Source organism: Anolis sagrei, chromosome 4 (genome assembly GCF_037176765.1).
Source record: "Anolis sagrei isolate rAnoSag1 chromosome 4, rAnoSag1.mat, whole genome shotgun sequence".
Lineage (NCBI taxonomy): Eukaryota > Metazoa > Chordata > Lepidosauria > Squamata > Dactyloidae > Anolis > Anolis sagrei.
Genome location: NC_090024.1, coordinates 241,920,524 through 241,934,430, shown reverse-complemented (window position 1 = coordinate 241,934,430; position 13,907 = coordinate 241,920,524). Strand labels below are relative to the sequence as shown.

The following is a 13,907-nucleotide window of genomic DNA, read 5'->3' as shown; positions in this document are numbered from 1 at the left end:
TATGCCGGTTGCTTAGTAATGCGTCAGTCTGAGAGAGCTCTCAGTGTGAGAGAAGCCTCTCAGTGTGAGAGATCACCTCAGTGGGAGAAAGGTCTCAGTCTGTGAGGTAGGCCTTAGTCTAATCACAAGGCCGAGTGTGAGAAGCTTCAATGAGAGAAGCCCCAGGTTGTAAAGCCTTGTGTGTGAAGCTCCAGTGTATAAAGGCTGCTGTGTGTACAAAGCTACTGTGTGAAGCTCCAGTATAAGTTTGTTGTGAGGGGAGGTTCTGTGAGAGCGAAGCTGTTTATCTACATAGGAAAGAAGCCCAGTGTGGAAGCAATGAAGGAAGTATAAAGAACTTTATCTGTGTTATAGAAACGTTGTTCGTGTAAATAATGCAACCATATTATTTTACTACAAAGAAAATGTTCTGTGTTTTAATGTTCTGATTTTATATTGTTTGTTCTTGTTGTGGCTGAGATGTTCTCTGATGATGAGGATGATGGGATTCAGATTCCTCGCTCTTTTTCTGTGCCTCAGATTTCTGGGCCTGCTTCTAGGTCTTTTTCTGAGGCTCCCACAGATAGTGCAAAGTCAATACAGCGGTTCTCAGAAGAAAAGAATGTTAACGAAGTAGATAGCAAACAGGGGGAGAGGCCTTTGCCTTCCCATGCTGATAGTGAAAGTGCAGAAAGCCTTGATAGTGACCTGACCCGGCAAGCCCGTCTTGATTTGTGGGTCAGGAGGAATTCTCGCCTAGCCGGCAGACGAGAAGCCAGCTCACGGAAAGGTCATCACAATGCTTTCATGTTGGTGAGAGCATAATGTTTTCATGTTAGAAAGGTATTTAGGCTTCTTGCAAATGAAGAGAAAGTGTCAGTTCAACGTAGCTTGTTAGCCTGAAAGCTTAATGGAATAACCTTAGCTGGAAAGCAACACGCTTGGGATTTCTTGCTTTGTGATTTTGGGGCAATTGTTTTACTGCTTGTACCATGGACTCTGTTTTGAACTTTGCCTATAGGATTGTGCCGCTTGTTTATACCTGAAGATCTTTGGAACTATATTCTGCATTTAACCTAAATCCTTGGAACTTTGCAATACTTATTCTTTATTTTGACTTGGACTTTTTCCTCAATAAACTATAAAACTACAGCTCTTGTGTGGTGGTGTTTGGAAGCAAGGCGAAGCTTACTCTGAGTTGCAACAGTTCTGTTTATTTATATTGGTTTTCATATTTTATTTTATTATTTTATTTTCTGTTGTGTTCTTGTGTTATATTGTTTTACTGTATTTCTGGGCTTGGCCTCATGTAAGCCACCCCGAGTCCCCTTGGGGAGATGGTGGCAGGGTATAAATAAAGTTGTTGTTGTTACTATTATTAGCCTCCTACGGAAGAGATAACATTGGTCTGTGTGTCTTTGTTCTTTTTATCACTTTGGGCTATTGGTGCTGGGTCATGCTGCTGCAAATAAGTTACTACGCTGTGCATTTATAAGGAGGGTTTTTGTTAACAAGCCCACTAGCCCAACAAGGGTTATAGCCCAGTACAGACCAGTAGAGACCATACTGAGGCTGAAGAAATATAGTAATGGCATTTCAAGCAAGTGGGCTGACTTTTGAAAGGTTGAATGCCGGCAATTATGCCACACGGTCAGTCAAAATGAAAACGTTTCTGTTAAGAGACAATTTATGGGAAAAAGTGGAGAATCCCCCAGACAAAGAAGAAGGAGAAGATGATGACAAATCAAGGACAGGGTTGTTGTAGGTTTTTTCAGGCTATATGGCCATGGTCCAGAGGCATTCTCTCCTGACGTTTCGCCTGCATCTATGGCAAGCATCCTCAGAGGTAGTGAGGTCTGTTGGAACTAGGAAAAAGGGTTTATATATCTGTGGAATGACCAGGGTGGGACAAAGGACTCTTGTCTGTTGGAGATAGGTGTGAATGTTTCAACTGACCACCTTGATTAGCATAAAATAGCCTGACAGTGCCTGGAGAAACGTTTGTTGAGAGGTGATTACATGTCCTTGTTTGTTTCCTCTCTGTTGTTGTGCTGTTGTAATTAAGGACAGATCAGCGTGCAGATCAGCTTTGGAACTAGGGCTATCAGAATTAAAACTGTAGGCAATTCTTCTACCTTGCATAGTTGCTTAGAATAGTTTCAGCAGGTGTTGCTTGTTACCTGGCTGTATGACAAGCACAGAAACCACCAAGAAGGCGTGCCACCCCCCTTCCTCCCCTTTACCTGGGATCACAATGTCGCCCAGACCTAGCATGGCAAAGTTGTTAGCCTCCAAGCCTTTCTCTAGCAGATCCTGAGGGAAAACCACTGCAAAAAAGGAGGAAAACAAAAGGCATGGGTGAATTTTGAATTATCAACGCAGAGAGGCTGCTGCCTTCAAATGTCAGGGCTTAATAAGATTTTTCCCACACTCTCCAACGCTTTGTCGCATTTCACGCCGAGACAAAATGAGCCAGAGTGAATCCTGCCGCGAGATCTAACAGCCACTTCTCCAGTCCAAACCAGTTCCCGCAAAAGTACAAATGAATCATGCAGTTGTCCTAAATGTGAGAAGAACAGAAGGCAGGCAAAATCCCGTGGTATCAAGCGGCACAACCCAAGACCCCTTTGATGCCGGCACCATAAGGACATTGCTCAAGCCTCCCATAATGAGGGGAACAGACAAAGCGTTGGCTGACTCATAAAGCATGAAATGCTCAATATACGAAGGTTAAAATTAGCACTGTGAAATGGGCCTGGAAACATACTCGAAGAAACCCAGGGCAGTGGGTACAGCGCTTGCCACAAAACTGGCCAAACAGGATCTTGCGTCCTTTTTGTTATGCCTTGACAAGGAGCAAATGTTCTGTCCCAACTAATACTGCAGAGACAGGGAATACGTGGCCTCCAGAGATACAGGGTGGAAAATTTCTCCATGCTTATTTTTTACAAAATAACATTGTCCACAATGTATATTTATCCACATTTATCCATAGCTGTCTAAAGCCCTAAACGGTTCCAGCCCTAGCTACCTATCTGACCGCATCTCTTCCTATGAACCCACGAGGAGTTTGAGATCTTCCGGGGAGACCCTGCTCTCGATCCCGCCTGCTTCTCAAGCTCGGCTGGCGGGGACGAGAGATAGGGCCTTCTCGGTGGTGGCTCCTCGGCTGTGGAACGCCCTTCCTACGGACATTAGACTAGCACCATCTCTAATGGTATTCCGCAAAAAGGTGAAGACCTGGATGTTTGTGCAGGCGTTTGAGTAATTTAGTGCAATCTGGTAATGGAACATAGGAATGGAACAATGGACGACGAACCTGGACTACGCTTGGATGATGAGAAGATTGGGTACGGTTGTTTTTTGTAATAATTGTGCATTGTAATTGCTTATTGGTAATTTATGGATAATGTGTTAAGTCAATTGTTATATGTTGTATGGAACCACTGCTGTTTCTACTGTTTTTACTGTTTGTGAACCGCCGTGAGTCGCCTTCGGGCTTGAGATACAGCGGTATATAAGCAAAGTAAATAAATAAATAAACCTGAGGTCCTCAAACTAAGGCCCGAGGCCGGATACGGCCCTCCAAGGTCATTTATCCGGCCCTCGCTCAGGGTCAACCTGTCTGAAATTTATTTATTTGCTTTATTTCTATACCGCATTTTTCAGCCTGATAAGGCGACTCAATGCGGTTGAAATGACTTGAAAGCACACAACAACAACAACAACAATCCTATCTAATTTGCCAAAAGCAGGCCCACACTTCCCATTGAAATACTAATTAATATTTACTAAAATTGTTCTTCATTTTATTTATTGTATTGTTTTAAAGTGTTTTTGGCACTACAAATAAGATATGTGCAGTCTGCATAGAAATTCATGTTTTTGTTTTTTTTTCAAATTATAATCCGACCCTCCAACAGTTTGAGGAACTGTGACCTGGCCCTCTGTTTAAAAAGTTTGAGGACCCTGGTCGAAACTCTTACACCACGATCAATTATGCTAAATGGCCTAAACATAGGAGAGGAACTCCTAAACATTTGTCTAAAGAATCATAGAATCATAGAATCAAAGAGTTGGAAGAGACCTCATGGGCCATCCAGTCCAACCCCCTACCAAGAAGCAGGAATATTGCATTCAAATCACCCCTGACAGATGGCCATCCAGCCTCTGCTTAAAAGCTTCCAAAGAAGGAGCCTCCACCACACTCCGGGGCAGAGAGTTCCACTGCTGAACGGCTCTCACAGTCAGGAAGTTCTTCCTCATGTTCAGATGGAATCTCCTCTCTTGCAGTTTGAAGCCATTGTTCCGTGTCCTAGTCTCCAAGGAAGCAGAAAACAAGCTTGCTCCCTCCTCCCTGTGGCTTCCTCTCACATATTTATACATGGCTATCATATCTCCTCTCAGCCTTCTCTTCTTCAGGCTAAACATGCTCAGCTCCTTAAGCCGCTCCTCATAGGGCTTGTTCTCCAGACCCTTGATCATTTGAGTCGCCCTCCTCTGGACACATTCCAGCTTGTCAATATCTCTCTTGAATTGTGGTGCCCAGAATTGGACACAATATTCCAGATGTGGTCTAACCAAAACAGAATAGAGGGGTAGCATTACTTCCTTAGATCTAGACACTATGCTCCTATTGATGCAGGCCAAAATCCCATTGGCTTTTTTTGCCGCCACATCACATTTTTGGCTCATGTTCCCCTTCCTCCCCACGAGGACTCCAAGATCTTTTTCACACGTACTGCTCTCGAGCCAGGCGTCACCCATTCTGTATCTTTGCATTTCATTTTTTCCTCCAAAGTGGAGTATGAACCACACATTGACATCCCTGATACTCACAGTAACAAACTAAGCAGTGGCCAGTATATTTATTTTTATTTATCTTGTCAGAAGTAAAGTGAGAATACAGTGGTAATGTATTTTAAAAAACCACAAACAAAGTTAAAAACTTGGCATTAAACTAAATTTTCTTTGACCAGTAGCTGGCCACTTGGAGTGCATTCTGCTGTCACTGTGAGAAAGTCCTCCAATGTGCATGTGGCAAGGATCAGGCTGCATTGTAATAAATGGTCTGTGGTTTGCTCCTCTCCACACTCGCATGTCATGGACTCCACTTTGTGGCCCTATTTCTTAAGGTTGGCTCTGCATCTCGTGGTGCCAGAGCGCAGTCTGTTCAGCACCTTCCAAGTCGCCCAGTCTTCTGTGTACCCAGGAGGGAGGGTACACAGTCTCAGCTACTGATTGAGGTTCCAGGTTTTTAGCCTGCCACTTTTGGACTCTTGCTTGCTGAGGTGTTCTTGCACGTATCTTAGGAAGCTGTTTCTTGATTTAAGTCATTGGCATGCTGTATGATATCTGAACAGGGGATGGGCCAGAGATGTCATTGCCTTGATCCTTTCATTAATGGCTGCTACTTCACGATGGATGTCAGGTGGTGTAATACTGGCTAAACAGTATAATTTCTCCAGCACTGTTGGGCGCAGACTTCCTGTGATAATGCGGCATGTCTCATTAAGAGCCACATCCACTGTTTTAGCATGGTGAGATGTGTTCCACACTGGGCATGCATACTCAGCAGCAGAGTCACAAAGTGCAAGGGCAGATGTCTTCAATGTGTCTGGTTGTGACCCCCAGGTTGTGCCAGTCAGCTTTCATACAATATTGTTTCTAGCACTCACTTTTTGCTTGATATTCAAGCAGTGGTTCTTTTTTTCTGTAATATTTTTTTCTTTATTCTCTCCTTTTTAATTTTTCCCCTTTTTTATTTAATACATCCCAACAATCAACAACAACAACAAAAAGCAGTGCTTTTTGTAGGTCAGAGCACGGTTCAGGGTAACTCTCGGGTATTTGGGTGTGCTGCAATGCTCCAGTGGGATTCCTTCCCAGGTCATCCTCAGGACTCAAGATGCTTATTATGGAACAGCTTATTATGAAGTGCCACTCTCTTTTAAGTAAGTAGCCTAAAAATATAATGTTCTTTCAGGTGTTAAGTGTAGCCATTATTTGGACTAGCCACATGCAACAGGACACCCCACTTTCTGCCATCGCTGTGCAATTCTGGAAGGGAAAAGACTGGCTACATATGAACCACAATCCCTCCATTTCTACAACAAGTCTTAAAGCAGCAGAGCAGACTATTTCACAGCTCTGTTTACTGAAAAAGATTATCCGTTGCTTAGAGTTGATAAAGCCATTTGCTCACAGTGCTGCTGACACTCATAGTGCTGCTGAGATTTTTTCCTGGGTTATAAAGGTCATTTCCTAATTGGTTCTATCATAAAAACATGGAAAATGTTTATTAAACTGCAAAAAGTTTGTTTTTGTGGGAGGGACATCATCCTGCAGTACATTTTGCTCTAGTTTTTCAATAAATATGTCATCGAGTCACAATGAATTCAACAAAAACCAAGTTTCTGGAGTAGAACAACTATTTTCAAAGTAGTTAAATAATTAAATAGAAAAAAACACACTTTAAAATCATATTTTATATGATTTTTTCATATTTTGTAATGTAGTGCTATTGGAGGTTTATGTCAGCTACTCACGTTTGATGGGAGCCTCAAACGACTTTGCAACGGTCACCATCACGTTGGTGCCAAAGACCTAGGGAAGAGGAGGAGAGAAGCATGAAAAAAAAGAGCAACACTGGTAGAAAAACACCCCCCCCCCCCCCTCCAGCACACACAGCCAACCCATGGAAAATCTACACATCTCTCACTTTTGGTTGTTCTGTACCTTAGGAGTTTTCTAGAGTTTTCCTGGCAAGAAAACTCAGAGAGTGGGGTGATATCTAAAAACTCATCACATACGAAAATTGAAGATGCTAAAAAGCTATGAATACTGATTAACATTACTACAAAAACAAGGTAATTGGGGAAAACGTGAGTAAGGCCTGCACTGGGGGTAAAATGGTCTCTCTAAAAATTTTCAAGGACCTCCAGGCAATTCTAGGACACACTTATCGTTTATTTATTGCTTTCTTTATCTTATTTGTACCCTGTCATTCTCAACCCTGTAGGGGACTCAGAGCGGCCTTCTCGGTGATTGCCCCCCAGCTACGGAACTCCTTTCCTGGTGAGATTAGATCGTCCCCCATCCTTCAGAAGGATGGTAAAAACTTGGCTGTGGGACCAAGTTTCGGGACAGTGCAATAAGGCAGTGATTGGAAACTTTACTTTACCAGGCCAATTTAGATTTGATACAAATGACCAATGGTGTATTTTAATATTTTGATAAATGTTTTTAATGTTTATGCATATGCATATGAATTCTGAACCCCACCAATGATGGAGTTGAACCAATCTTGGCACACAGAACTCCCATGACCAACAGAAAACACTAGAAGGGTTTGGTGGGCATTGACCTTGAGTTTGGGAGTTGTAGTTCACCTACATTCAGAGAGCACTGTGGACTCAAACAATGATGGATCTGGACCAAACTTAGCACGAATGTTTCATGTGCCCAAATATGAACACAGATGGAGTTTGGGGGAAATAGACCTTGACATTTGGGATTTGTAGTTACTGGGATTTATAGTTCACCCACAGTCAAAGAGCATTCTGAATCCCACAAACAACAGAATTGGGGCAAACTTCCCAAACAGAACCCCCATGACCAACAGAAAATACTTAAGGCCATCCAGTCCAACTCTCTTCACCACGGCAAGATAACGTAATGAGTTCTCCTGACAAAGAGCCATCCAGCCATAGATATAGATAGATATGATTCACACACACAGAGATATAGTATCATAGATTTGAAAGGGATTCCTAAAGAAGGACAATGATATGTTGCATGTTCCAGAGTAGGCAAACCAGGTACTCTCCACACCAACACTGACAAAGAAGCAGCAAGAAATACTGTTTACCCACAAGCATCAAAACATTACATATATTAGAAAACAACACTTTCTCATTCCTTTATTTTCCAGATCACCAGACTGGGCCACAGCAACGCGTGGCAGGGGCCAGCTAGTTCTCAATAAACTACAAAACTACAGCCTTGGTGTGGGCTGGAATATTGTGTCCAATTCTGGGCACCACAATTCAAGAGAGATATTGACAAGTTCGAATGTGTCCAGAGGAGGGCGACTAAAATGATCAAGGGTCTGGAGAACAAGCTCTATGAGGAGTGGCTTAAGGAGCTGGGCATGCTTAGCCTGAAGAAGAGAAGGCTGAGAGGAGATATAATAGCCATGTATAAATATGTGAGAGAAAGCCACAGGGAGGAGGGAGCAAGCTTGTTTTGTGCTTCCCTGGAGACTAGGACGCAATGGAACAATGGCTTCAAACTACAAGAAAGGAGATTCCATCTGAACATGAGGAAGAACTTCCTGACTGTGAGAGCCGTTCAGCAGTGGAACTCTCTGCCCCGGAGTGTGGTGGAGGCTCCTTCTTTGGAAGCTTTTAAACAGGGGCTGGATGGCCATCTGTCAGGGGTGATTTGAATGCAATATTCCTGCTTCTTGGCAGAATGGGGTTGGATTGGATGGCCCAGGAGGTCTCTTCCAACTCTTTGATTCTATGATTCTATGGTGTCTTGAGCAAGGTGAAAACTACCCTGAGTTGCAACAGCTGCTGCTAATACGTAACTCTGCTGTACATTTATGAGGAGGGTCTTTTGTTAATAAGCTCACTCGCCCAATATGTCCTTACCCAAAAGATGTCGTAGACGAAAAGGCCACCAAGAAGGATGCAACCGGTGCTGACGTTGTTCAAGTGGAGAAGCTCCACGCCGTTAAGAGAGAAGGCCAGGCCAAAGAGGTTGTTGGCAATCCAATGCTGGGAGAGGGGAAAGAAGGACAGCAGAGCTCAGCATCCCCAACAGGCCAGCCTTTACAACCCCTCCAAGTCCTACAGGCGAGTGACAAGGAAAGCTCTGCAGGCTCCTTTCCTTGTCTTTGACGCTCCGCATACCTTCCGCAGCAGGTACCAGACGCCCACCACACTGCTCATGGCCAGGCAGACCAGGTCCTTGGTGTCGAACTCATAGTTCACAATCTCTGCAACAAAAGCCACCACGCCGTTGTCATCGTTAACAGCTTCTTTAACACAAAGCGAGAGTTAAGAGGGGCAAAAAGACAGTCAGCCTGGCAGCTTTGCCAAGAGACCACAAGAACAAAGATATTGATCGAGACAGGATGGCAGGGAACAACCTGGCAACCTCCAGATTTTTAAAATTTCTATCCCCTCCCACCATATTGAAAGATCTCAGAAAAGGCTTGCCTTTGCCTTCCTCTGAGGCGGAGAACAGTGTGATTTCTGCAAGGTCCCCCATTGGGCTTCCACACCAGGCAGGATAAAGCCCTAGGCAAATACTCAATCCACTACAGTGCTGGCTCTCCAATACAACATGACTCATACACAATCTAACAAATTAAAATAGCTTCAAAAGCTATGCATGCATTTGGATAATAATGTGAATAACTGAAACATAGCTTTAATAAACAGCTATGTGTTGCACTATAACTACTAGAACAGGTATGTGCAAACCTGGGTCTGGGGGACAGATGCAGCCCCTTGGGCTCTTTTCTCAGGCTCTCCTCTCTCTCACCATCCTAACCTCCCTTCCCTCCCTTCTTCTCCTTCCATCCTTCTTTCCCTTCCAACCTTTAGTCCTTCCTTCCCTCTTTCCTCCCTCCTTCCCTCACTCTCTCTCTTCCTTCCTTCCCTTTTGTCTTTCCTTCCTTCTCTCTTCCTCCCATCTCTCTCTCCCTCCATTCCCTTCCACCTTATGTCTTTTGTTTCTTCCCTCTTTCCTTCCCTTTCTTCCTTCCATCCTTTCTTCCTTCCATCCTTCCTTCCTTCCATCCTTTCGTCCTTCCTTCCTTCCCTCCCTCCATCCTTCACACACTGAAGTTTCACACATGATGGCCTTCAACTTGGAGCTTCTCCAACCGAAGCTTCTCACACCAGGCGTGCTCACAACGAGGTCTACCAACACTGAGGCCTACCTCACACTGACACATTTTCACACTGAAAGCTCTATCAGACTGAGGCCTTTCTCCCGCTGAGGCCTTCTCACACTGGGGCCTTCTCACACTGAGCTGAACTAACACTGAGGTCTACTCATAATGAGGCCTACTAACACACTGAGTCCCTTCTTCCACAGAGATCTCTCACAGACTGTGGGCTACTAAGCTACAGGCACACCTTCTTATATTGAACTCTCCCCCTCTTTTCTCTTCCCTCCCTTCCTTCTCCCTCCCTTCAACCCTTCTCTTCCTCCCTCCCTTCATTCCTTCTCTTTTTCCTCCTCCTTTCCTCCTGTGGAATGTTTAGCTGGGAGAAGAGAAGATAGAGAAGGAATATGAGAACCATCTTTCAAGATTTAAAAGGGTGCCCCATTGAGGAGGAAGGAGGTGTGTGTGTGTGTGTGGGGGGGGGGGGACTAACTTTGTGCTGCTCTGGAGACCAGGGCACATGGGAGCAATGGGTTCAAATGGCAAGGAAAGAGATTAGGGAGAACTTCCTGCGAGTAAGAGCTATTGGAGAGTGGCGTAGTCTGCCTCCGAGCATGGTGGAGTCTCCTTCTCTGGAGGCTTTTCTGTAGAGGCTGTCTATTGGGATTGTGCCTTCTTGTATGGCAGGGGGTTGGACTGGATGGCCCCTGGGGGTCTCTTCCAGATCTAGGACTCTAGGATTCTATATCAGGAATAGGCAGTATAGGGTCTCATGGATATACTTTTCCTCTCCTGTCCACCATCTCATCCTGACCAAGGCCGACGCTTTTGGGATCCAAACATTTCCCATCTTTCCTTCACTTTCTACCTCCAAAAGAGAAGAGGAAGGGGAGGAAAGGGATGGGAGGGGGCTTGGGGAGGAACTCCACCTTCCTGGCCCACCCACCCCAACCTGTCCCACCATACGGCCCCCAAGTTAGAAAGTGGGGGACGAGATATTTGATAATATCCTAAAGTACTGGATCCCATCTAATTTTGAAAGCTAAAGTACTGGATCCCATCTAATTTTGAAAGCTAAAGTACTGGATCCCATCTAATTTTGAAAGCTAAGCAGTGCCAGCCCTGGCTAGTACTTGGATGGGAGATATTTGGATGGGAGATATTTGATAGTGCTAAATATCCTAAAGTACTGGATCCCATCTAATTTTGAAAGCTAAAGTCCTGGATCCCATCTAATTTTGAAAGCTAGAGTACTGGATCCCTTCTAATGTTGAAAGCTAAGCAGTGCCAGCCTTGGCTAGTACTTGGATGGGAGATATTTGGATGGGAGATATTTGATAGTGCTAAATATCCTAAAGTACTGGATCCCATCTAATTTTGAAAGCGAAAGTACTGGGTCCCATCTAATTTTGAAAGCTAAAGTACTGGATCCCATCTAATTTTGAAAGCTAAGCAGTGCCAGCCCTGGCTGGTACTTGGATGGGAGACCACCAGGTATTAGGAGACCACCAGGTAAGCTCTATTTCAGAGGAAGGCAATGGCAAAACATCTCTGAGGATTCCTGGACTAAGAAAACACTACAGAATTTATGGAGTCGCCATGACACAACAGGTGACTTGAAGACATGCACACACATGTACACAGACGTTTCTTTTACATCAATATTCTAAATGTGCTTTGCTGCCTTACATTGTGCAAGGCCACTGGTCAACCTGACCCAGCACTCTCCGCTCTGACTAATCGCTTGTTCCCAAGGCCTCAGGCAGAGAAACATCCTTCTCAGGCCCAGCCTCAATGCTCTATTAAAAAGGGAATGACGGAGACCAACCTTGGGGTGATTACCACGCAAAACGTGGACATGACTCAACGGCTCTTACCATCAGGAAGCTCTTCCTACTGTTTAGGCAGAATCTCTTTCCCTGCCATCTGAATCCATGGGTCCATTGTGTCCTAGTCTCTGGAGCAGTGGAACAGAAGCTGGTCTCCCCCTCAATTTGACATGCTTTCAAATAAACATGGTGCTCATGTCCCTCTCCACCTTCTTTTCTCCAAGCTAAACATACCCAGCTCCCTCACTGTGCAGAACTATAACTTTCTTTGATCCATGCACTAGACCAGTGTTTCTCAACCCTCCTAATGCCGTGACCCCTTAATATAGGATTCAAAATTATCTTGACAGATTAGAGAGATGGGCCAAAACTAACAAAATGAAGTTCAACAGGGACAAATGCAAGATACTCCACTTTGGCAGGAAAAACGAAATGCAAAGATACAGAATGGGGGCCAATGCGTGGCTCGAGAGCAGTACGTGTGAAAAAGATCTTGGAGTCCTCGTGGACAACAAGTTAAACATGAGCCAACAATGTGATGTGGCGGCAAAAAAAGCCAATGGGATTTTGGCCTGCATCAAGAGGAGCCTAGTGTCTAGATCTAGGGAAGTCATGCTACCCCTCTATTCCGCTTTGGTTAGACCACACCTGGAATATTGTGTCCAATTCTGGGCACAACAATTCAAGAGAGATATTGACAAGCTGGAATGTGTCCAGAGGAGGGCGACTCAAATGATCAAGGGTCTGGAGAACAAGCCCTATGAGGAACGGCTTAAGGAGCTGGGCATGTTTAGCCTGAAGAAGAGAAGGCAGAGAGGAGATATGATAGCCATGTATAAATATGTGAGAGGAAGCCACAGGGAGGAGGGAGCAAGCTTGTTTTCTGCTTCCCTGGAGACTAGGATGTGGAACAATGGCTTCAAACTACAAGAGCGGAGATTCCATCTGAACATGAGGAAGAACTTCCTGACTGTGAGAGCTGTTCAGCAGTGGAACTCTCTGCCCTGAAGTGTGGTGGAGGCTCCTTCTTTGGAAGCTTTTAAACAGAGGCTGGATGGCCATCTGTCAGGGGTGATTTGAATGCAATGTTCCTGCTTCTTGGCGGGGGGTTGGACTGGATGGCCCATGAGGTCTCTTCCAACTCTTTGATTCTATGATTCTATCCTTCTCTTTCACGTGAGAGCAGGTATGGGCAAGCTTGGCCCTTATTGGGCAAGTGGGCTTAACATTTATTTATTTATTTATTTATTTCAGATTTTTATTTCAGATGGCCCATGAGGTCTCTTCCAACTCTTTGATTCTATGATTCTATACAGTTCCTCATGTTATGGTGACCTCCCCAACCATGACATTATTTTCATTGCTACTTCATAACTGTAATTTTGCTAATGTTATGAGTCATCGTGTAAATATCTGATATGCAGGATGTAACTTCATTCACTGGACAAAATTTGGCACAAATACCCGATATGCCCAAATTTGAATACTGGTGGGCTTAGGGGGGCATTGATTTTGTCATTTGGGAGTTGTAGTTGCTGGGATTTATGGTTCACCTACAATCAAAGAGCATTCTGAACTCCACCAACGATGGAATTGAACCAAACTTGATACAGAGAACTCCCATGACCAACAGAAAATACTGGAAGGGTTTGGTGGGCATTGACTTTGAGTTTTGGAGTTATAAGGCTGTGGGAAGCATTCATATCCTGTCCTGAGTTGCCTTTCAAAAACAGCCTTTAGACAATGTTGAAAGTAAAAGAAAAAATGCTTTACCTCAGCAAACACAAAGGATAAGCAAATGCAATTGAAATGTGCAAAGGAAAGCAAGGAAGTCTTAATCCAGACACAAATTAAAGTCTCTTACAAAGTCCCAAAAGAAACACCAGTCTTCCATCAGACCATGGACGATGAACTAAGTTCTTAGCAGCAGACACAAAGCAGATTCCATTAGACTGAAAACATTAGTATCAGGGTTGTTGTTACCAGCGAAAGCTGACTGCTCCTGCCTCTGATTTATGGCCCTGAATTCCCCATGCAGGGCATCTCCCAATTAGCTTAGTGTTTTTAGCAGCTATCCTAGCTGAATGCCGTCTGTTCTCTGCCTCTTTAGAAATGTGGGCACTTTCAAACCCTCATTGTGCTGGTACAGCTGTTTTGTTTGCTTTGCAGTTAATGTTTGTTTGCAATCCCAGGCT

At 44.3% G+C, this 13,907-nt stretch overlaps 1 protein-coding gene across 5 annotated transcripts in view; it reads right to left on the bottom strand.

Moving 5' to 3' along the window:
* The window catches only part of HM13 (histocompatibility minor 13), a 45,866-nt gene that overhangs the window by 13,195 nt on the left and 18,764 nt on the right, over positions 1 to 13,907 (bottom strand). For 2 of the 5 annotated variants that reach the window (XM_060771847.2, XM_060771850.2), the window contains exons 5-8: positions 8,898 to 9,025; positions 8,637 to 8,762; positions 6,528 to 6,585; positions 2,223 to 2,306 (exon numbers count right to left, since the gene is read on the bottom strand). In XM_060771847.2, the coding sequence (XP_060627830.2) occupies positions 2,223 to 2,306; positions 6,528 to 6,585; positions 8,637 to 8,762; positions 8,898 to 9,025 (396 nt within the window). The remainder of the gene's footprint in view (positions 1 to 2,222; positions 2,307 to 6,527; positions 6,586 to 8,636; positions 8,763 to 8,897; positions 9,026 to 13,907) is intronic. The other 3 variants (XM_060771849.2, XM_060771851.2, XM_060771848.2) reach the window with 2 other exon arrangements.